Source organism: Mustela erminea, chromosome 14 (assembly GCF_009829155.1).
Source record: "Mustela erminea isolate mMusErm1 chromosome 14, mMusErm1.Pri, whole genome shotgun sequence".
Classification (NCBI taxonomy): Eukaryota; Metazoa; Chordata; class Mammalia; order Carnivora; family Mustelidae; genus Mustela; species Mustela erminea.
In genome coordinates, this window is record NC_045627.1 from 62,574,825 (window position 1) to 62,598,296 (window position 23,472).

The following is a 23,472-nucleotide window of genomic DNA, read 5'->3' on the forward strand; positions in this document are numbered from 1 at the left end:
TGTGATCCATAAGTAGATATCAACACACAAGTAATTCATGTCTTTTAGACCAGGCCTGGATCATCACTTTAAACAATGTTTCAGAGCCCCATCCATTTACGCTGGGCTTGTTCTTCAGTTGAGATAGGCTGTCGGAAGGTAGTAAGGAGCATCTTCCAAACCGCCACCAAGTGGCCAGAAAGACTTCCGGCTACTGCTAACATTTGGGTGTGCTTGGTTCTTTCTCATTTGTCTCTGTCTATTCTTCCACTGTGTCTTTCTGTGTCTCTGCATGACATGTATGTCATTATGTCATACATATAGCTCTAATATGTCTCCATATATATGCATACATACACACACATATTAGGCATACCCATCACATCCCATCACATGCAATTACTATGATTCTTTTTTTTTTTTTTTAAGATTTCATTTATTTGACAGAGAGAGACACAGCGAGAGAGGGAACACAAGCAGGGGGAGTGAGAGAGGGAGAAGAAGGCTTCCCACTGAGCAGGGAGCCTGATGTGGGGCTCGATCCAGGACCCTGGGATCAAGACCTGAGCCAAAAGGCAGACGCTTAATGACTGAGCCACCCAGGTGCCCCTATTATGATTCTTTTAACTAATTCTCTATTTGGGGACATTTAAGCTGCTTTCAGTATTTTGCCATTGGCAGTAACACTTCATGCATATGCTTGTGCCTAAATCTTTGGGGGCATCTCTGACATTTTCCTTAGGCTACAGGCCAAGATGTTGAGTCACCCACCAAATAGGTTGCCTTTTGGATGTTGGTTTTTGTTTCTCATCAAATACAAATTTATGCCGCTGCCAACAATACGTGAGTATCCTCTCTGCTCACACTGGCGATTTTCTATTATAATAACTTTTCTCAGCTTTATAGGCAAAAAATGATAGTTTAGTTATAATTGCATTGCACTGATTCCTGGTGAGGTTAAATTTTTTTTCAGATTCGCTCTCCCTGAGTTTCTCCTCGTTTGCATTTCACGTTCCTTTTTATTTGATGTTTTTGCACTCCCCCACAGAATGCTGCAGGCAAGTCTCATCTCTGCTTTTGCCACCGATGTAGTATCAATGTCCCATAGAAAACTCTGCATTCCTAAATGCTTGCAAACAGAACATGTGACAGAAAATCGCACATTCCCAAGGCCCGCAGGTGGCTCGGCCAGCCACATCTGTCATTCCTCCAGCGAGGACCCCCGAACTCCCCCCAGGGCTATAAACCTCACTTCTCACACGGACTGTGGACACCATCACCCAGGGGCCTTCCGAGTAGGAGGGGCTGGCCATGTGACCTAATGACTTAAACAGGTGAGGTTCACACACGCTTTGGGTTTTTACACAGTTGTGCCTCAGAGGAAGTGTCCCCCACCGCTCTGGGGAAATGGGCAACAGTAAATCAGGTAACAATACGGGACTGACTTATTTATCCTTGTAAGAGTTTCACATTCTGAACTCAACAAGGGACCCATTGCCCGATCCACGGCCAATTTGCAGTCAGCACTTAGGGAAAGTTCAGTCCCCCTTGCTCAGCCAGGGCTGGGGGAGGGGTGCTGCTGGGGGCTCGTAGGAGCGAAGGCACCCCATAGTGCGGAATCCGGTCCATCGATTGTATCTCTTGGTCTGGACCAAATGTTATCTTCCCAGAGACGGGAAATCACCAAACAGTGGGAAACGAATTCTCTTTCCCTTCTTTCCATGTGTCCTCTGAGTTCTGCCCCCATGAAGGGGTGTTTGCCTGGGCAGCAGCTGTGAATCACTCAAGTGGAAGCAGATGCAGAAAGCTACTCTTTCTAGCCTTTGGCTGGTGCTAGTTAGCAATCAAGGCCAAGGATAAACTCAATGTCCCATCATTGTCCTTATAAGAGAATATTAGACAGATATTAAAAATGTTTTTAATGAATTTTTATGACTGAAAAATGCTCACAACATGAATTAAAACTAAATGAAGATGTAAAGCCCACATTCAGAATACAGATCTTCATCCAAATTATCTAAAAGACTATCTGGAAGTAGTGTAAACAGTAATGTGTAAACAGTAATGGTGATTTTCTCTGCAGGCAGGATTATGTTTGCATTTTATGTTCTTATTACATTTAAAAGTTTTCCTACATCCTATAAGCTTTTTGACTTTTATTCTGCCCCCTCCCCCACCCAAGCACTGACACTCTGAAACACCAGATCAGATGTGATGGGCCCCAGGCCTGCGGGGATTAGGCTGGGTCCTATTTGTTCTTCAGCTCTGCTCTCGGCAGGCCTGTGTTGGGAACGGGGTGTGCTGAGACCAGGGGAGACATCCACAAGGCAACTGACTTTGCAGAGAATGAGGGCCCGTCTGACTACGGATTTCAGCCAGCACTTGCCCTCAACCCCACATGCTTCTTCCTCCCTGTCTTCCAAACACTTCCCTGTCCTCCCAACCCCTGCACTGCCCTGGGGGGCCCTGGAAGAAACCTGTGAGGGGTTGAGGGCAAGTGAGAAAAGTGTATCTCAGAACCCAGACCAGAACCAGATTTCCAATAAGGTCACTTGTGCTGGAACTAAACAGGGACCGTAGCCTGGCAGCCATTCTTCTGGAAAAAGCTCCGCGATCTCTTAAGATCACTCTGTTCTGCCATAGTCATGCTACCACTAGCCGGCTGGTTTCAGTTCTGGGTGCCAGGTTAGAAAAAGAGCGTGGAAGAGCCCGCCTTCTGCAGAATGCAAACCCAACAGCAACGCCTTCACCAACAGGCTTAGCAGCCGGGCTGCCGCCTGCACTGAATGCCGATCGTGCACCTGATCTGGGACCAAGGCATGACCTGTTGTCTTGTTTGATCTTTGAGGCATCTCCTGTGCAGATGAAAAATCTGAGTTGAGCACGATTAAGTAATGAGATGGTTATATCCTGATCTGTGCAAGTCTTCCTGGGTAGGGGAGGGAGGAGACGCCCAGGGAACCTTCTGCCTCCCTGCCCCCGACAGGGCCCCCCTGGACCGCAGCAGCCCTGGCTGCTGGAATTGAGAAGCAGGGTGGAGAGCTGCGTGGCATATGGGGCATCTGTGTGGATCTTTCTGGTCAAGAGTGACGACCCAGCTCACTTGAGAATAACACAGGTTTCCAACTGAGGGGTTTACTGATGCATCAGGTGTAGCTCATGGGTGTGATTCCTCTTGAACCAGGAACGTGAGCTCCCACGTGGCCCTCACCTGCACGCACTTCATCCTTACCCTTGACTGCTGCTGCCTGACGGTGTTTTTGATGGCTTGAGATGCCAAATTTCACTCGGACCCCTGGCCCCTATATGGCTTTGTGTCCCGTCAGGGAACTGGGTCATTTCTTTCAGTTTTCCAGGAGTGGGACAGCAGCAGATGAGACCTCCCCAGGGCTGTCCCCAGGTCCAGCTGGTAGTGGGACCCAGGGGTGAGGAGAGATGCTTGCATTGAAGCCTTGAGCTTTGGACTGCTTAGAGCCGATGTGCAAAGGCTGAGTACCCCAGACAAGCTTATCCCACCCATTACTACATAGTCATGTGCACTGACTAACACATAGAAAAAGCTAAGATGTAGAAAAAATGCAAATATCTACCAGTACATAGAAAATATATAGAAGAAAATCCACAAACTATCTATATAAGACCCTGTTTTTAATAAAACACCACCAGTCCATCTAGGAAGTCAGGGGTGCAAGATTAACAAGTGTCAAACGTAACCTGTATGTGGCTTGAGCACGAGGGCTTGTTGGTCTCCAGCTGTATCCTGGATGCTAACCCCACAGGGACTTAAAATCTCAAGGTCAAAGTTGGTTCAGGGTCACATGCTCTTGAGGTCTCTGAAGACAACTTGGGCTGCATTGCGTCCAGCGGCTCCCATGACGCCTCCTCCTGGAAGACAACCACCGGAGAAGCTAAGTTGCGCTCACAGCCCTCCCCAAAGAGCCTGCTGGGCCAGGGCTCACAGAGAAGCTGAGCGCCGCCTGGACTGTGGGCATCAGAAGCCCCCGGATGACTACTAAGACAGATTCCAGGCTGGCCTCTGGGCAGGGGGCCCAGCGTGTGGTCCAAGCAAGTGCGCCCTTCAGTCTGGAAGCGGGTGAAACCGACTCAGGGTTCAAGGGGGAAGGGTGGGGGCACAGACCTCTCCCGGACGTGTCCATGAGGAAGGGCAGCCTTGGTGAGGTCATCTGGGCTTGGCAGAGAGGCTGGGAAGAGTTTTTAAATTGAGAAACACCTTACCAACCTGTACGGGTCTAAACCCTGGAGGGGGGATTCAGGGACACGGGTCTCTCTCAGCCCAAAGTCGGCATTTGGATGCCGCCTCTGCGACCTATTCTCAGACCTCACAAGGAGGAGGTGTGAGCTACCCCGGAGGGGGAGGGTGCGGCCAGCTGGCAGAGCCCCCCACCCTCGGTTCCTGCGCTCCAAGAAGCCTGAGTATGGGGGATGGCTTGTTCTTGTAGGCGGTCCCTGCTCGCAGGCCTCTCCCCTGCATCCCTCTACCGCTGATCCTAGTGGCACAGGAAAGAGGCCCCGGGGCACTCACCCGGGTGGGCGCCGCTTCCACAGAGATACAGGCCCCGGAGGGGACAGCGGTAGCTGGAGTGCAGGGGCGCAGGGCGGGCGAAGTAGAGCTGGTCCAGGGTCATGGCGCAGTGGAAGATATTCTGCGGGAGGCGGGGCCACAGTGGTTAACGTAGGAGTGTTAGGGGCTTTACCGCCTTTTTGATGCCCCCCCACCCCCGGCTTAGGAAGGTTCTTCTCCTTCCAGCATGTTCTCTTGGATTCTTATGAAGCAGAAAGGGGAGGGGAAGAGCGAGAACAGGTGCATATCCTTGCTCTGGGGATGGAGTTTTCCAGAAGCAATTTTCAGGAGGAAAGAAAGGTGAGCATCTTCAGAGCAGAAAGGAACTGAAAGGGAAAAGAAGAGGGAGATTTTAAGGGTTTTGCTGAGAACTATAAATCCTCCTCACTGTGTTTGAAGAATGGGGGGTCTGACTTATTTTGGCAGCTGGCTCACCTTCCCTTGGCCCAGACACCCACTTGAGCCTGGGCCCTGGGGAGGGGGGGGTTCATATCCCAGAAGTCACTGTTGATGGCAGGCAAGGGGCAGGGGACTCCAGCTTGGTTCTGCTCCCCTAGCCTGTGTCAGAGCTGCCAGGAAGTGGGGAGCAAGTGCCAGGATGGGGTAGGGGGAGGTCAGACTTTCAGGACAGGTCTGGACAAGAAGACTGACGCGTGGTGGACATCACCACGAGGATGTCCTTCCAGCTAACGCTCTCAGCATGTCCCGAGCTGAGCTCTTGTCCTCCTCTGCCCAGTCTGCTTTCTCGCACCTTCCCCGCCTTGGTGGGCGGCATCACCTGCCCTGCCTGGGCCTCCAGGCGACCCTTCCCCTCACCTCTGCCCTGACCTCTGCCTGCCTGCCTGATGCCTCCCCCATCCCTCTGCTCTGCCCCCTCACCCCCCAGTGCCTAGTCTCCTGTGCTCTATTTCCAGACCAGTGCCGTCCAATAAAAACATAACATGAGCCACATATGTAATTTTTATTTTCTAGGATCCACATTAAGATTTAAAAAGAAACCAGTGAAACGAATGTCAATAATATATTTTATTTAATCTAATAGATCCAAAACATTATCATTTCAACATGTGATCAATATAATAATTATTAATGAGATGTGTTTCATTTTCTTTCATCCTAAGTCTCTGTGAGGTGCTGGGCGGGTTGCCTGTGTAGCCTGGCTCTGTTTGGTCTCACCCCACGGAAGCCACCAAGAGGAACACGAAGCTGGTGGCTGCCTTGTGGACTGACCTCCTAGCTGCTCCCTCTAACCCCAGTGTCAGCGAGGTTTTGCAATCAGAGAGGCAAGTCCAAGGACATATTGCCTTAAGAGGGGAGTTCCCTCTGAAGAAAGCCAGATGGGAGCGGTGGCCACGGGTGTCCAGACAGAAGGGGGCCACAGTCTTGGGGACCTGCTCAGCGGGCACTGTCTCTCCTGTCTGATCTCCTTACTCCTCCCCAAATCCCCAGGTTGGACCACTTCCCTGTCCCCTTCCACTGCGGTCACCGCACCATCCTCCCTTCCCAATTCAGGGCGGGTGTGGAGGGACAAGAGAAAGCTGAGCGGGCATGCCAAGGGGGGGGGGCGTGGGGAGAAGAAGGTGAGAGAGACCCCTCGTCTTTTTTTTTTTTGAAGATTTTATTTATTTATTTATCAGAGAGAGAGAGAGAGAGCGAGCACACAAGCAGGCAGAGTGGCAGGGAGAGGCAGAGAGAAGCAGGCTCCCCACTGAGCAAGGAGCCTGATGCAGGACTCGATCCCAGGCCCCTGGGATCATGACCTGAGCCAAAGGCAGCGACTTAACCGACTGAGCCACCCAGGCGGCCCTGAGACCCCCAGTCTTAGACTCACCCCTCCAGGAAGCCCGAAGACTCTCTCCAAATCAGGTGGTGTGAGGATGTCCCTGCCTACCACTGAGCTCTTGAAGCCAGGGGCGTAGGCCTCGATGCAATCAAACACTGGGCACCAAAGAGCAGAGAAATGAGACAGCGTGAGGAGGAAGAAGAGGAGGCGCTAGGATTCTACAGCTTGGCAAATTTATGAAAATTCATTAAACTACACACTTAAAATGAACTTATTTTACCACATACAAATCATATCTCAATAAGCAAAAAATAAAAACAGTCCAGGGCAAATAAATAATCATTACAAAGTCCTATGGGTCTACCCCACTTTCCCACCTGCTCACCCCAAACCTAACTGCAAAATTACTCGTCTCCCACAAATGTGCAGAGCTTTCTTCACCTCCTTGGTTTGTTCAAGTTGTTTCTTTGCTTGGAATGCCCACCAGTGCCTGGCCAACTCCTATTCATCCTTTAAAACCCAGCTCAAATGTCCCTTCCTTTGGAAAGCGCTCCTTGTCTGGTGAATAGCTTCCTCCCTTGGTTCACACAGTACGTTGTCTTGTAAGATTGGTTCCCCCAAACCCCGTCTGGGTTGTGAGCAACCTAAGGACAGGAACTGCGTCTTTTAGGCTTTCTTGGCCCAGTGCCTGTTCCTGGCAGGCACTCACTGTGTTGACTCAGCTTCTGTTGGGTACTTCTCTCCCGCTGGGAAGGGACTGAACAGGTGTTAACCCTGAACGGGGCAGTCAGGAGGGGAGGGGTCCCAGCTGTCAGGAGACAGGACGGTCTGTCCTCTTTACCTTTGTCTGCATAGGCGCTTCTCTCCTGCTCATCCCACACCTTGCCTCCGGCCAGTGTGTAGGGAGTGTACTGAGTGAAGAGGGAGATGACATGGCAGCCGGGGGGAGCCAGGGTGGGATCCAGCGCGGAAGGGATGCAGAGTTCAATCATAGGCCTGCCGCAGGAGGAAGAGAGACGGTCAGGCGTGAAGAGCGGCAGCCGCCCTGAGGGAAGGGGCTGGGAGTGGTGACAGGGACAAAAGGAAGGAAGGCCTAGGGTGAGATGATGGGCTTCTGCGAGGCTGTGGTGGCTGCTTGCCTATGTGGGGTCCGTACCCCCTGGGACGGTCCAGACCAGCCGGGGCAGCTCCCAGCCCCTGATGAACCCCTACACCACCACTGCTCCCAGCAATCAGGTCCCTCCTAGCCTCCACCTGTGTGCCTGTCCCCACCAGCCTCCACCGCAGCCTCCACTCTGATGGTCTCAAACCTCTCCAGGGCCCAGCAGACAGCGCCCTTGAGGACAGGGGCCAGGCCCAGGGCAGCAGGTGCCCAGGTGGCCAGATTTCAACCCAGGTTAGCACTGTCTGCCCACCTTTCCCTGAGCAGCCTGAACAAACCAGAGCTGCTGGGGCTGAAGCCCCCCAACAGAACCCCGACCTGTCCTGCCGCTCCTCTGCTTACAATGCTGCGTCTACTTGGAGCACACTTCCCCTCTCATCTCCAAATACGAGCACCTTCGAGGCCATGTGAAATGCCCTTCCTCCCTGCCTCTCTCACTTGCAATGTATCCTATGAACCTGGATGTCCCCTAGGCATCTCCAAAGCAACTTGTCCAAACCCGAATGCCTAAAGCCTGCTCCTTCCCCTACACAACAGGTTCCCCCTATTTATAAAGACGAACACCATCCTCCAGTGACACCTCTTTAGCTCAACCCCACTTCCCATCCAACAGCACATGCTGCCAGCTTCACCTTCACCTTCAAATACCCAGTATCTGGCCACTTCTCGTCACTTCCACTGTCCCCACCCTGGTCCAGGCCATCGTCTTCTGTCCTTTGGATTCTGCAACAGTAATCAATTGCAACAGATGCCTTTTTTTTTTTTTTTCCCCCCTCCCAGCAGTGGCCAGAGTGATCTTTCCAAAATGGAAGTCAGGCTTGGCACAAACTTTCCAAGAGTAAAAGCCAGGAGAGGCTGATAAGGGCCCGGCTGCTGCTCTGGGACCCTTCCTTCCTTTCCTTGCTTCCTTCCTTTCTTTCTCCAGCCTCTCTGGCTACATTCCTGGGCCTCCAACACAGTAGTCCACGCCTGCCCCAGGGCATTTGCACATGACTTGCCCTCTGTCTGAATGTTTTTCCTCAGATATAATGTATAAGACCTTTGTGCTCATTACTTTGGTTCTCAGCTCAAATGCCATGCTGTCAGAGATGCCTTTCTTTCCTGACCTCCTTATGAAGACTAACGAACCATTGCTCCTCTGACCTGAAGTCAGTGAACTGAGGGCAGAGGCCATGTGGACTTTGCTTGCTGCTCTGTGCTCAGGTCCCTGGACTAAGCCTGGCAGAGTAGAGGCTTGGAATATTTATGAATGAACAGGGCTCAATCCTCTTTATGTCATGCTATAAATATTTGCGTGCCTGCCCTAAGGTAAGTTTTGTGCCTTCCTGCCCCTGCCTGACCCCTGACTCCCCTAACCCACACTCAATATGGAGTCCCACAGAGAACAAGTTTTCAACAAGCTTTGGCAGACAATTGATAGTATGGAAAGGTACTTGCTCCTATAATATCCCTGCCTGTTCCCAGGATGGAGATACAACTGGGGTGGGAGGTAGGAAATGCTCTTAAAAGTTTTGCATGAAGGCAGCTTATCAGTGACAAGAAAATACAGAGCAGGGGGATCGGAGGAGTGTGTGCCCTCTGATGGGCTGCCGAGTCAGAGAGACCCCTTCTCTCCCAGTAAGCATTTTCTCCAGTTCTCCCCAAATGCCAGTGCTCTTCTCTCTGCCATCCTTTGCCCCTTCTCCTGATCTGTGACACTTGGCCTCCCCGTGTCCTTCTCTTTACTCCCCACCTGCCCTGCCCCATGGATTCATCGCCTGGGATGAACTTCCTATCCGTAGAACTTAAGTATGGATTTAGGTAGATCTAAGACACTGACCGTTAAGACCCACGAAGAAGAGGCAACCTCACTTGGGTCTAGATAGTCACTCTCCCTTCCTCAGCCCATGTGTGTAGGAGGGTCACAGGGGACACAAAGCCCACAGCACACCCACCTGTGGGAAGGCAGGCCATCCACGGCATCTTGGAAGGCCTGGTGGAGGAGGAGTGTGTCTTCACAGTTCAGGTGGATGGAGCACTGGTGATGGGGCCGTGGCTGGCCTCCGGGAGCATTGGGGGCCGCCAGGAAGTCAGGCAGCCTGTCGACAGCCACTGAGGGACCAAAGAGGAGGGTGAGAGCCCAAAGGCCTATGTCCTTGGCCTCCTGGATCTTCCTTCTCTACCCATCACCCTGCTCGCCCAAGTAGTGGATTGAAAAAAAAAAAAAAAAAAAGTATGGGGGTGGAGGGAAGGGGGCTGGTCAGGGGATAGAGATGATGATGTAAGTCAGTTTTTCCCAAACTTGGAGATTTCTCACTCAGATAATGTCAAAAAAAGACAGCTCTGCAATCTGTGTGCCTCTTACCATTGATCTTGGTAACAGGTGACTTGGTGTCCAGCTGGGAGATCCTCTCCACAAACTCCTTAGGAAGCCATTCCTGGAAGAAGGTTCCATGGAAAGGCCTGGGGATGGCTGAGACCCCCAGGGGGGTGCCGCCTTCCTTCGGTGAGGGTGGTCCCTCAACCTCCACTGCCAGAAATTCCTTCCATCGTTCAGAGCTCAGCCAAAACCCCTCCTCTGTGAAGCTCCCCTGCACCGCCCCCCCGCCCCCCTCCAGCTTATCACTGATCACTTCTTCCTTTGACTTCCCACAGCAAATGCAAATGGCGCACACCAACTCCTACTTTGGACATGGCCAAATGGCCGAAGGCCACCTTTCTCCTCTGGTCTGTAAGCTCTTGGATGTCTTGATTATCTCAGAATTATCTTGACAAGATGCTTTTGAACTGATGTTTGTTGAATTTTCCTAGTGGAATTACTCAGAAAACCTGATGTCTTGTGCCCTCAGATAGTCCCAAGAATGGTTGGGAGCTCCATACTCACAGACATATTATTATATGTTTTGGGGACAGGGAAGGTGCGATCGGTTGCAAAAATTGTCCCCAGTCCTCACCCCTCGCTGTATCCACACACCTTTGTAACATCTTCCCACTGTGACTCTGGGCTTGGGACAAGTAAAAGGCTTAGCCAGTAAAAGGCAAACAGAATCCTGAAAACCACCTGCATGAGTGAATTTGCTCACTTTTGGCTTCTGCCAGACCCCGAGAACCTGCCTGGACTTATCATCCTGGACAGTGAAAGACATGTAGAGCAGAGCTGGTCAACCTGGTTATTCCAGCAGAAATTGTCTTGGGCTAGTGCCAGGCAGCCAACCTGAGCACAGGAGTGAGGCCAGCCAAGACGAGCAGGCCCTACCAGCTGACCCACAGCTGATGGAATTTGCAAGAGCAAGCCCAGATCAGCCGAACTCAGCCAAGTTCAACTGAATTCTTGCATTCTGCGTGCCAAGGCAGGACTTCTTACTAAACATCCAGAAGCTGTGCTATGGTTTCATGCAGCACTGATAGGCCCAGACAACCGACACAGAAGGAATCAGAGTTCGTGAGAGCGGTAAGTCAGGGGAGTAGGATAACTCCGGATTAAAAGTCAGACCTGGGTTCTAAATCTGGTTCTGCTAATTGCTAGCTGCATGCCTAGGTCATCTCCTCCGCCTGGACCTTTCTCCCCACATCTGAGGCTTCTTCCCTGTTTGCTACCTGACTGTTGGGTCAGGGGGAGAAGGACTGGCTTCCCCCAGCGCAGAGACACCTGGTGCTTGCAATCCCAGCCTCATGAGGTCCTGGAGCCCTTGACCAACACCCCACGCAGTCGTCTTGCCTCCAGCCCCCAGGGCTCACCTGCGGTGTCAGCTTCAGGAAGGTGGCCTGCGGGGAAGCGTTGGACAGCACCACTCGGCTCCTCACCTCCGAGCCATCCTGCAGCACGACTCCTTGGGCGCGCCCTTCATTGCTTACCAGCACTTTCGCCACTGTCTAGAACCCACCAGAGCGAGGCCCCAGAATCCCCCCAGGAAGGAAGATACAGGTTGGATCTTGGGGGGATTTCCATTGTCCGTGCTGCTCCGGATGCTCCCAGCTTCCCCACCTGAACCCACCCTGCGGGGCTCTGCGGCAAAGCGCGGAAACCTCAGTCCACCCACACCAACGCAGAGGCTCAGCTCTAATGGGCGTTAGGGGTTCCGGGGCATTCAAAGGGAGGTGGTCAGAAGAACTGGGACCTGATTGACAGCTGCTCAGCCAAGAACAGGCTGCATAAACTCAGCCCCTTGATTCCAAAGCCCCACTTTGTGCATGGGTAAAATGAGCAACCTTCCGAATTTAGGATTTTGTTCTATGCTGGGATCCCTATAGATCATCAGGATAAGGGGTGGGCGGGGATTCACCTTTTCAGTGAAGACGCTTGCTCCGTGTGCCGTGGCTGAGCTCATGATGGCTTCCGAGAGGGCACCCATGCCACCCTGGACATAGCCCCAGGCCCCCTGCACGCCCTCCAGGCCCCCCATCACGTGATGTAACAGCACATACCTGAGGACAGACCACTGGGGTCAGTGGTTGGAGGTGCAGTTTAACTCTCCAGAGCTCTCGGTGCAAACAGTCCTTTCCTTCTGGTACCTTTAGCCTCTCCCTCCCGCCATGCTGCCTTTCTCATCAGCCTAAAATGGGCTCTTGGCTCCTGTAAGGCCTGTTGCCTCACGCCCTACATCCTCTCCCCAGGCAAATGCGTCTACAGGCAGAGCCATAGCCCCAGCCACACGGCGGTGATCCCACACCCGCAGCCCTAACTCCCTCCTGAGCGCCGGCTACCCCAGATATCTCCCCGGAGTGGGTTTTTTTTTTTTTTTTTCCCCCACAGGCAGCCGCAACCCATCTCTTTCCCCATTCCCCAACCTGTTTTTCCTTCATTCTCCCCATCCTGTGATGGCAGCTTCCGTTTCCCACAGGAAGCTGGGCGCCAGTCGTGACTTGCACCTGTGCCTCACTCCCTCCATGCAGTCAGGCACCATCAATCTGCCTCCCAGAGAATGTTCCTGTTCCCGCCCCCTGAGGCCTCCTCCCTGGCCCAGGTCTCTCCTCCCTTCCTTCAGCTCCCACAGTGATGTCCTCCTGGTTGGACCACATTCTCCCACTCTTTCCTCCCTGCTGACCTGGAGCCCCATCACAAAACCCAGCCGAGTCCTGTCACTTCTCTCCGGGGATGCCTTCGCCGACTCGGCGTTGCCCTCGGTGGCATGGCCAGTCTCTGGCTCCAGCTTCCTCCCTCCCCATACCTGTCCCTTGCAGTCTGCAGTTCTGCCAAAGCAAACAGCCACATGGTCCCGGCTCAGCCCCCAGCGCTTGCACGGACTGATCTGGCCACCTTGAAGCCCCTTCCTCCCTCGTGTCTGTCCTGAGAGTCTCAGATTAAATATCTCTTCCTCACGGAAGCCTTCCCTGACCCTGGACAGCATGGCTTCCCTGCTCCACCCCCTGCCCAGCCCTCACAGAACTCCACTCTCGTCACTCACCCTGTGTCTACCCCTCCTATGAGGATCTCAGTGCCCTCCACGCCCTGGCCCTGCGCCTGGCACAGGTAAGGGCTCCATCAGTATTCACTGGAGGGGTTAATGAGGAAACAAATTACTTAAAAACACATTTCACACACTGGGCAGTAGCTTTGCCTCCAGGAGAGCCACAGAAAAGAGGCCAGGAGGCCCCAGTAGAAGATCCAAATTGGCGGGTGGATCATAGAGTTGGCCAAGGTGGGGCCGCCGTTGCCAACCCCCTTTTCCATGGCCCTGGGGAATTTGGACCTGGCTTAGTGTGTGCTGAAAAACCACTTCCAAGGGTGGTTCTTGTCCTTTGAGAGAAAAGCCACGTTGACAGCTTCTAGCTGCATCTTCTGATGTCCTGGAAATGGCCCAACACTTGGCAGCATCCTCTATCCTAACACACGCTTGCGCACACTCCCTCCTCTCCTGCTCCTGAGAGGGGCTCCTTAAGTCACACCATAGGTACAGGCTTCACTGGGTCTTGCTGCCCCCTCTTGGCTCAACACCCCCCCCCACAAAAAAGGGAAGGGCAGCACCCCACCCTGATGAAGGTGTCTGGTGTGCGTGTTCTGGAACCCAGGGAAAGGATCTGTGGGGGACAGAAGGGCAGTGGAACTTTGTGGGAGGAGAAGGGATAGAAAGAGGAGAGAGAGAGAGAGGAGACGGGGTAGAAGGGAGAGAGAAAAAGAAGGAGGAAGAGGAGGGGGGGAAAGAGCTGTTCATGTTGGGCTCCCACAGTGGGAGAGAGGCTTTTCCCGCTGCAGCAGGAGAGAGAAGTGGCTACGAAGGAAGATTCTGGAGGGCCAGCTGCAAATCAGCTCTGCCACCACCAGCTGTGTGACCTGGGGCAAGACCTGTCCCTTCCCTGAACCATGGCTCCCAGGTGTTGCTTTGAGGGTTCGATGAGCACTTGGTTTCGTGCCTGGTTCGCTGGTGGAGCAACAGCTGTTAGCACCCTTGTTGGGAGAGTCGCTTTGCGCCCGCTGCAGCCCATGGCCCCCGTCCCGCACTCACCCGCTCCCCGGAGTGTGGGGACTTGTCATGGCTCCGATCACAGCATCTGTGGCCAGAGTGGCTTTTAGGGGCTCGGACTCAAACCACTGATCCAGCACCTGGGACAGCAAAATGTCAAGGAGAAGGGCAGAGGGGCCTCAGGGGGAGCGTCTCCCTCCCTGTGAGGTCCAGCCCGAGGCTGGGGAGCCCCTTACCTTTGTAATTGGAGCTGTGAGGACCTGGTAATACTGGGGCAGCTGGGCTCCCAGCACGCGACCTAAAAGAGAAGACCCGTAAAACAGAAATCGAGACAGGCAAGGAGTCCTTCCCATCTACAATATCTCTGTTCCTATTTCTTTCTCTGCAAAATGGGAGTGATATTTCATATCCCCAAGGGCTACTGTAAGGAGTAAATGACATATGTACAGTGTTTGCAAGTTCACGGGCATGAATACATTTTAGTGCTTGGAATTATTTTTGCAAAGTGTTAACTTGTACCTTAGTCTCTTACTTTGAACTCTTTAAGGCCCGCCCCAGGGAGGTTGCCAGCTTGGCGCGTCCACTGCTCAGAAGCTGATTCACACCAGCTCAGGGACTAACTGGACAGTAAGGCCCCCAGGGCACAGATTGTGATCTCTAGCAATTTCAGCCCCAGTGCCTGGCTTAGTGTCTGGCACTAGAACTTGCTTAATAAATTTCACCACATAAGGCTCTTTGGACAGGTCTTCTGAAAGGCAATGTCGACTTTTATATTTCGTGATAGATTCTACTGGCTCGGATCCTTCCCATATCCACACACTTTTTCTTGCAGCTCCACAGCGCCTCCAACTGCAGCTGGGCTGATCTGCCCTGCTCCTTGACTCTGGGCTCACCCACGTGATTTACTTGGGCCAATGGGATGTTTGCAAACCGGATGCAAACAGATGCTTGAAACTGGCCTGCTCCTGCACCCTTGACCTCTATGCTTCTGCCATTGATGTCAGACAGCCAGGCCTGGCCCAACTGACTGTTTCCAGGAAGAGGGTGGGAAGCCCCTGGAGTACAGGTAGGTTGACTGATGTGCCCCAGTCATAAACCCACATGTGAGACCAGTCCAGACCAGACTGCATGGACACGTGAGAAATAGATGTTTATTTTTATGTGCTACTTGAGTTTTGTAACTGCTACATAGCAATTTTGTATGAGCTAACTCATTCAGGGCTTTTCCAGAATGCAGGAGCTAACCTGGCCTTCATATGGTGGAGGAATGGTAGAAAATAGCAGCATGTTTAGTGAAACGTCCCTTCTCATACCTGTGGCAGACATCACTAGTTCATCACAGAATTTCTTCTTGCTGAGACCAAATCTAGCATCCTTCGTGTATGGGGACATCCCTTCAAACTCCCTTGGCCCCTGTCTCTCATTCTAGCCAAGACTGTGGTTACAAGCTCCATGCAGGCTTTAAGTCAGCCTCACACCGTCAAACCCGACAGCATCTCACCTCAGATCTATAGGATGCGTCTCTTCATCTCGTCCCGAGGGGGGGTCTCTGGCATCATGACTGGACACACAGGAGAACCCACTTGGCAGAAGTTAATGCTCCAGGTGGGAGTTAAGCCCCGTGGAGCAATCTGGGACCAGTGGGGGCGTGAACCTGTTGGACCAATGTGTCCCCTTTTCTCTTGGGAATGGTCTTGAGGTGCCCCTCGTGAGGCTACGTGGGTGGTCTCCCTAAGAGCTAGCACCCGTCGCCTGCGGTGGTGACCACAGCAACAGCAGCACCCCCCGTGATGGACTCTTCCTCCTTCCGCACCCGCCCTTCCCCTTGGGGTCCCCTTCCAGATGAACTATGTGCACACCAGCCTCCGTCTCAGGCTTTCTATCTCGGGCAGCGAGGCTAGTACCCGCTTGGCACAGTGCTCCGGGCAGCCCCTATCCACTGCTGGTAGTGGGCAGGCGCCTAAAGGTTCAAGCTCATGTCCAATCATCCAGAAAATGGGCCCAACTCCCCAAAGGTCACTCATTAGAGCTGATGCCTGCACCTTGGACTTACCTGCCTGCAGCAGGGGCTTGAGCGCGGAGAGCGCCTGGAGCCTTTGCAGCAGGGAACCCCTGTGGAAGGCCTCCGTGTCCACGGGGGCTGCGTCCAGCAGAGGTTCAATGGCTAATGCCATGCGATTCATGAACGCCTCATATTTGGGAAAGGCCTGGAACAGAGAGCTCTGAGTCAAGGCCCCCTCGCTTAGCATCCCACAGGGACACTGCCCCCACGCTCCGGCCTCCATCCCACCCCCACGTGGCCTGCGGCTCCTAGCTGAGCCTCCGTGGCTCCTCAGGCCTCATGCCCAGCCTGGGCTCAGTTGGGCCGTGGTAAATTACTCCCAGTTCCAGGCCTGCGAGCTGATGTCAGCACTGGGGGAGGCCAGAGACATCCCGAGCACACGAGCCACCAGGGTGCTGGGAGGGACAAGGGGTTGTGCTGGCTGAGACCAGCTGTCAGCCACAGAAAACTGGCGAGTGTCCTAGCCTGTGGGCTCCATGATAAACCAGAAAACCGCTGCAGGGTTTCTTCTCTCTGTCCTGTCTTTCCTTATATTGCTGGTGAGAGTAAGATCTCTCCCCCTGTATAGCAGCACGATGCTGTTCTTTCCTGGTCTGCAAATCTCCTCTGTTCTCTTGACATATGCAGAAATAGAAGCCTACACCGCTTCACCCACAAACCCCAATAACAGAATCCATTTCTTTTCTCCTCCTTCCTTCCTTCTTTGTTCCTTCTTTTTCTCCTTCTCTCCCTCCCTTCTTCCTTCCTTGCTCCTTTCTTCCTTCCTTCCGAATCCATTTCAATAGTGTGGTTAGGACACACCCCGTTCCTTCATTGGGTGGGCGACAGGAGCAGGGATGGATGCCTGTGCCCTGGGGGCCCTACCTTGATCCTCAGACCCCAGCTTTCAATTTTTCATTCCTCTACACTCATGAATACATCCATGGAATTTTAATTAGGTTGCAGAAAGAAAAGCTCTGCACTGAAGTACGTTTGAGAAGTGTTGGTACAAATGATCTTAAATAGCCTTCTCTACAGCACGCCTTCAATGAGACAATGCGAGAAGACAAAGCCAGAAATATTTCCTTACTTTCCACAATGGGAGGTGGCCCCTGCCTCCTCCTCCTGTGGTCACTAGCATGCCAGGCCACAGCCACTGTCCTCTAGGCCCAGCGACATAGCCTCGTCCTGTGCTCCTCTCTAGGGCAGCTGAGATGGTCAGGGTTTGGAGGAGGAGCTGGAGGCTCTGGTCCCTGACCCACTGCACAGAAAAGAAGCACTTTAAGAAAGCAGGCCCCCCCAGGTGATTTGGATCATCACGGGCTTAGGAGAAATACTGAGTATCAGTGGTTCTCTTGGTTTTACCCAATACCAGAGTACAAAAAGCAACACGGGTGGATTGTGTTAATCTAGGTCTTCTTCTGGAAAAGTCCTCAGTGAGACAGGAATTCATGCTATGCCGTCAGGTCATACCTAGGCTTGGTACTAATATCTGTTCCTTCAAAGAATCCAAATGCAAAACCAGGCACACCAGGCCCATAACATTATTCCATGGTTCGCATACGTGAAGCTACCCAACAAGTTCCTTATGATGCACTCCCAGGAAGAAAGTGTGCATTCTCCTTCAGACGTATGTCTGCCTTCCAGCAGACCTGCGTGCCATCCTGGACAATTTCTTGCCTTGGGCTGCCAGGGCAGTGATGCCAAATCCAATGAATATTTATTATAACTCTCTTGTCCTAAATACCTGATCCAGTTCATTCCATCCTTAATTGTCTCCTATCCTCCCTTCATCCTTCTTTTTGGCTTTCATGGGCTTTAACACTGATAAGCACCTGCAGTTCCTTCCAAAGGCAAGCGAGATGGAAAGCACATGCAGTATAAGTACATACCAGCGGATTCCCTTTTGAAATTCAGCTGGCAGAGACCACCTGAACAGTGGCCTCATACTGAACACACACAGGTTTGAGGTTGTCCAGTGTCCACTGGTCTTTTTTTTTCTTTTTTAAAGATTTTATTTAATTGATAGAAAGTGAGCATGAGTGGATGTGGGGGCGGGGTAGAGGGAGAAGCAGGCTCCCTGCTCAGGACCCTGGGATCATGACCTGAGATGAAGGAAGATCGTTAACCCACTGAGCCACCCAGGTGTCCCCAGTGCCCACTGGTCGTAATCCGTGTTCTCCATCCCCTCCTCTTTGAAAAATCTGAGATCGGAGGCTGCCACAGACTGGAGCCCTCCGAGGGCAGGAGAGATGGCCTGCCAAGCCCTCATGGTCTTTGGACAACATGCTCTAGGATGACTCCAACCAGGCCCAATTCCTTTCAAGAGCCACCTACAGGCTGGCGAGGGAGGAGGAGATCCGTCGCTGGTCCCTTTCCCTACCTGGGCATCTTTTCGTGAGAACTGGGCAATCTGCTTCTGGTTTTCCGCCATGTCCATGCCCAAAAGAAGGGACCTGGGCACCTTGTTCCCCAAGCCCTCTTCCAGCACTGGGGTGAAGGAGTAGGGGTCTCGAAGATGAACCTTCAGCCCGTGTTTCTGCAGAACACACACAGCATAGCAACAGTTGAAGGGGTCTGTGTCCTCTGCCCTTGACCCTTCGCTGATTGTTTGCAGCCTTTTGGGTACCTGAGTACGGTTCCCCAAGGCAGGTGTTGCTGCTTCTTATTTTTTAATGCAAGTATACAAAAGCGCTCTCGCCCAAGCATCCTTTGGCAGGCCACATCATACCCCACCACACCACACCATACCACGCCACACCGAACCCCGCCATGCCACATCGTAGCACACCATGCTACCCTGTGCCAGTGACTGTCCTGGGGTTTACAACGATCACCTCACAATGACAATGAAGTTAATGGTCCTCATTGCACAAATACAACAACAGAGGCTCAGAGCAGAGGAGGAAGTTGGCCAAGGTCACCTTGGGAGGTGGGTCTGGATTTCACAACCACATCTCTGTGACTCCAAAGCTTTGTCTCTCAGCACTGGTCTATAACTACCCCCACTTCAGAAATAAATAATTAAAATGTAGAAAGACACAAGAAAGTAATGGTTATGTGAAAATCCATACTTATAAGGTAGATAAATTATTCACATCCAAAAATTTTATTTACTTTGCAGACTCATTTACTCCAGGGTCACTTTAAAGGGAAGTTCCCTCGAAGTATTTAAAATATGATTTGATTTACAAATATTTGACTGGCAAACAGAACTTTCCAAGAGCACAGCTACTTTTTTGATGGAGTATAGATAATACAAAAGGGACCTGTGCTATCCCCACAAATAAGACTTACTCTTCCCACCAGAGACACCTTTTTTCTGAAACCACTCTATTGAGGGATGATCAGCATACTGAAAGCTGTACGTCTTGAACATGTTTAACCTGGTGAATCTGGCATCTAGAGACTTCTTTCCCAGACATGTGGCCAGCTCCCTCTCCCAGGGACTGCTATCACCCGACAGGCAACACCTCCCTTTCACACCCCTCACTTCCGGTCCCTTCAGCCTGCTTTGTCTCCGAAACACTCACTGCTACCTGGCTAACCGCATACTTAGTTTCCCCATGTCTCCCCCACCCCGCCCCTGCCCCCTGTAGACTGTAAGCTCTGTGGGCTCAGGGGCATAGTCCCTTTGCTCAGGGCCCTATCCCCAGCCCCTGAGGTACTGCAATGAACATGTATTCTGTTGATTGAATAAATGAATGCCATGTTTCAGACAGGGGACCTGTCCAGAAGCAGAAACAAGAGCTGTGAGGAGAAATTCTAGAAAATACAAAGAAACCAAAAGCCCTCTACAACAATTACAACTGACGTTTACCCAAGCCAGAGATATTCCAGATGGCGGGATCGCCACAGATGGAGCACACTGTGGAGGTGAATCCAAACGTTGGTAGGGGTTTGGGCTGGGAGACCTCCAGGGTTCTCCAGGGTCCTCACTCCACTTTGGGGAAATGTCTCTGATCTAAGCTGGAGGAAGTTCCAGCTTGGTTTCGCTCTCTCGACTCAGCAAACTCCTTCTCACCCAGGAAGCATCCTTAGTGTCTCCGTTTCCTTCCTCTTCAGACCATCCATCACCATGTCTCACTGGCCCAGTCTCTCCGGAAGTCGCGTGCTTCTCTCCGCCTCCACCGCCCCTCAGCCCAAGCCACCATCCTGTAGACCCCTGCAGCTGCTGCCTTGCCGGTCTCCTTGAGACCACAGCTGCTTCCACCACATTCCACAGCACCCAACAGGTGGACTGACCTTTCGCAACATTACAAATCCCATCTCTCTTTTTCCTCTGTCCGTGGCGCTCAGGATAAATTGCAGTCCCTCCCTCGCAGCCTACAGAGCCCTATCTCAGCTGGTCCCGGCCCCTCTCTCACACCATCTGCCGCCCCGTCCCTTGTCTGCTTTCTTCCACCATGGGCCTGTCCATCTCTACCTCCCTCTGACTGGAACACCCTCTGCTCAGGTGACCACAAGGCCGGTAACTCCTTAGCGTTTGCGTGTCAGCTTAAATGTCACCTCCTCAGGAAATCTGTCTTGGTCAGGCAATCCAGGCTGGACCTCTGGTCCCTCACTATGATATTGTCTTGTTTTCCTTTCTTCGGGTACTACTTGCTCTACCCGAAGTCCTCTTACTAAGGGCAGAAGCCTTGCTCCCTCCCTCACCATGGTATCCCCAAGGGCTTCTCCCAGCGAGGGACGCAAGGCAGAGCCTCAGAAGCATTTACTGAATGAACGAATCAATAGCCCACCCCAAATAAGGGACCCAAGATTGGCTTCCAGTATAACTAATTGAATAGGAGTAATTTTTTCATCTGATTCCAGGACTTTCTCATAAATTGGACCTTTGTCATTATTTTTTTTAAGATTTTATTTATTTATTTGACAGAGAGAGATCACAAGTAGGCAGAGAGAGAGGAAGGGAAGCAGGCTCCCTGCTGAGCAGAGAGCCCGATGTGGGGCTCAATCCCAGGGTCCTGGGATCATGACCTGAGCCAAAGGCAAAGGCTTTAACCGACTGAGCCACCCATGTACCCTGACCTTTGTCATTCTTGATGGTTTTAGCTATGTGATGTCAGAATAAGAAGAGAGATGTTAAATCCCCATTAGATTTGCTTAGATCATATAGTTTTCCTCTTATAACAACAGAACCCTTCTTCTGATTCCCCCAGGAGCGTTCTCAGCTGGGTGGAAATTGCTAGGAAGGGGCAAGGTATATACGAGGGACCAGAGAGATCCCAAAGCTGTGGTCTCCAGCCCCTCCACAGTCCTGCAGAATTAGCTCTCGGGTCAGGGTCCCATCAATTTCCCAGGCTGTACTGATAGACCTGAAAGTTGGAGAGCCCTGACTTAGGTTTCTGGGAGTAAAGCAGGAGCACAGCAACCTGGCTGAGACCCAGAAGATTATTAGCGAAGGGAAGGGAGGACAAGGGGTTGCCACTTAAATGAGGTCCAGGCTGGCCCAGGAAGAACTGGACAAGGTGGCTGCTTGCTGACATGCGAGGAAAGACCCCACCAGGGCAGAAGTCCACCCTCCCAGCCTGGAGTCCACTACTTAATGTGGGGCCATTTTTAAAGCAAACCCGTTATCTAGTGGACAGAACCAGGAGGTGATCGAATCTGATGCTCTCGGTGACAGCAATGGAAACCGAGACCCAGAAGACAGGCCCCATGGAGGCCCCATGTGGGTAGGGGAAACCATCCTCTGGCTCAAGGGTGGCAAGAGAGGCATTGGCACCAAAGCCAAGACTCACACTTCAGGTGAGGACTTGGTCTAACTGGGGAGAGGCCCCAGGGATGCTGTCTTGTCTTTCTGGAACCTCAGGCTCTCAAATGTGACACGGGAGTCATAATGCTAGCTGGCAATTTTGGGGTACACAGCATGCCCCAGACAAACCTATTAACCGCCACAATAGCCTTACCATCCTCATCTTGCTGACGAGGAAGACGAGGCACCATGTGGCAGCTAATAAAACCATCAGGGAGGGATTCAAGTCGGTCAATTAGGTCTCAGAGTCTGTGAGCTCAGGCTGGGCTGCACGGGAAGCTCCCGTCTGTGACCTTGTCCCCTGCAAACTGCAATGTGCTGGAAGGCGTGGGGCTGAGCAGGATGGCTCTAGGCTGCCTGTGCTGGAACGTGGGAGCCCAAGAACAGGCAGCGGGAGGCAGCCAGCCCTGGTTCAAGTTCTCTGTCGTTTCCTAGCGTGTGAACCTAACATCCCAGAACCTTAGTTCCCTTGTCATAGAATGGGACACTAACATTCCTGCCTCATAGGTGAAGACCAGTAGCTAGAGCCTTAGAGCTTGTAGCCTGAGTTGTACACTGCTGAAATAACTGTTCTTTACTGTTGTTTGGAAACAGAACATTCCCAGAGTTTAGCTGCCCTCCTAGAAATGCTGTCCAGCCTGCCAGTGTCCTATTAGAGAAGGTGCTCTGTACTCCACATGGAGTTAGTTCTGTGTACTATGAAGTAGGACTGTTTTCTCCCTTGATTTGAGCACCATGCTCCTATTAATGCCGCCCAAGGCAGCAGGTCAAAGCATATACTCATTTTGGTGGTGGTAGGGGGGTTCCTAGTTAAAGAAACCCTATGGAAGAAGCCATTTTCAAAGGAGTAACTTTTTTTTTTTTTTAAGATTTTGTTTATGTATTTGAGGGAGAGAGACAGTGAGCGAGAGAGAGAGAGAGAACACACGTGCAGGGGCAGAGGAAGAGGAAGAAGCAGACTCCCCACTGAGCAGAGAGCCCGACACGGGGCTCGATCCCAGGACCCTGGGATCATGACCTAAGCTGAAGGCAGACGCTTAACCAACTGAGCCACCCAGGCGCCCCTCAAGTGAGTAACTTATTTTTATAAAGAGAATATGCACGTAAAAATTTCTATTCTGTGATCCTGAGTTTTTGTAAGTTAGATTTTTCAAAAAAGAGGGTGTACCCACAGTCCCCACCCGCAGCCACGTCTGCCACTGTGTCTAACTGGTGTGTTTGCAAGCTGTCTTCAGCTGTGGTCTGACATGGGCTGAAGACCGAGACCCTGTCCCGGGCCTTGGCTGGACTTCGTCCTGTCCTGCCTGGCGAGCGGCTCGCTCACGCGCTCTCTCTCAATCTCTCTCCCAGGAGGCAACGGTGGCTGAATGTCTTATTAACTTCAAACTTTCAGTTTAGAGCAAAGTTGGTGCTCACATGCTCACAGCTTCTCACACGGATGACACACAGGACCCTTTTTCCCGAGTGGAGGTGACAGAGACACCCAGCGGAGAGAGGCTAAGAGGGCCCCAGGGATGTGGTCGCCCAGCTTCCGAAAGAGGCAGCAGGGGTGGCAGGAATCTGAAAGGACAGGGCCGAGCTGGGCCAGCCTGTGGACCGAGGTTAAGCTGACTAGAAGTCAGCAAGGGGCACTGAGCATTCTCAGGACTCCCTCAGAGCAGCCCGGGAGTCAGAGGAGGTGAAAGTCCCTGGGGGCCAGCTTTGGGCTCAAGCTGCCCACGGTGGTAACAGGACATAAAGTTTAACGAGGGCAGAGATCGCGCTTTTGTCGGAGGCCCAAGGGTTCA

At 52.3% G+C, this 23,472-nt stretch overlaps 1 protein-coding gene across 2 annotated transcripts in view; it reads right to left on the reverse strand.

Annotated features, from left to right (window-relative positions):
• Positions 1-528: 528 nt before the first annotated feature.
• The window catches only part of PYROXD2 (pyridine nucleotide-disulphide oxidoreductase domain 2), a 31,957-nt gene continuing 9,013 nt past the window's right edge, over positions 529-23,472 (reverse strand). For both annotated transcript variants that reach the window (XM_032312572.1, XM_032312571.1), the window contains exons 5-16: positions 18,311-18,466; positions 15,940-16,093; positions 14,123-14,184; positions 13,929-14,026; positions 11,769-11,910; positions 11,224-11,358; positions 9,851-9,923; positions 9,441-9,597; positions 7,186-7,340; positions 6,393-6,499; positions 4,523-4,643; positions 529-3,864 (exon numbers count right to left, since the gene is read on the reverse strand). In XM_032312572.1, coding sequence (XP_032168463.1) covers positions 3,794-3,864; positions 4,523-4,643; positions 6,393-6,499; positions 7,186-7,340; positions 9,441-9,597; positions 9,851-9,923; positions 11,224-11,358; positions 11,769-11,910; positions 13,929-14,026; positions 14,123-14,184; positions 15,940-16,093; positions 18,311-18,466 — 1,431 coding nt within the window. In that variant the 3' untranslated portion in view covers positions 529-3,793. The remainder of the gene's footprint in view (positions 3,865-4,522; positions 4,644-6,392; positions 6,500-7,185; positions 7,341-9,440; positions 9,598-9,850; positions 9,924-11,223; positions 11,359-11,768; positions 11,911-13,928; positions 14,027-14,122; positions 14,185-15,939; positions 16,094-18,310; positions 18,467-23,472) is intronic.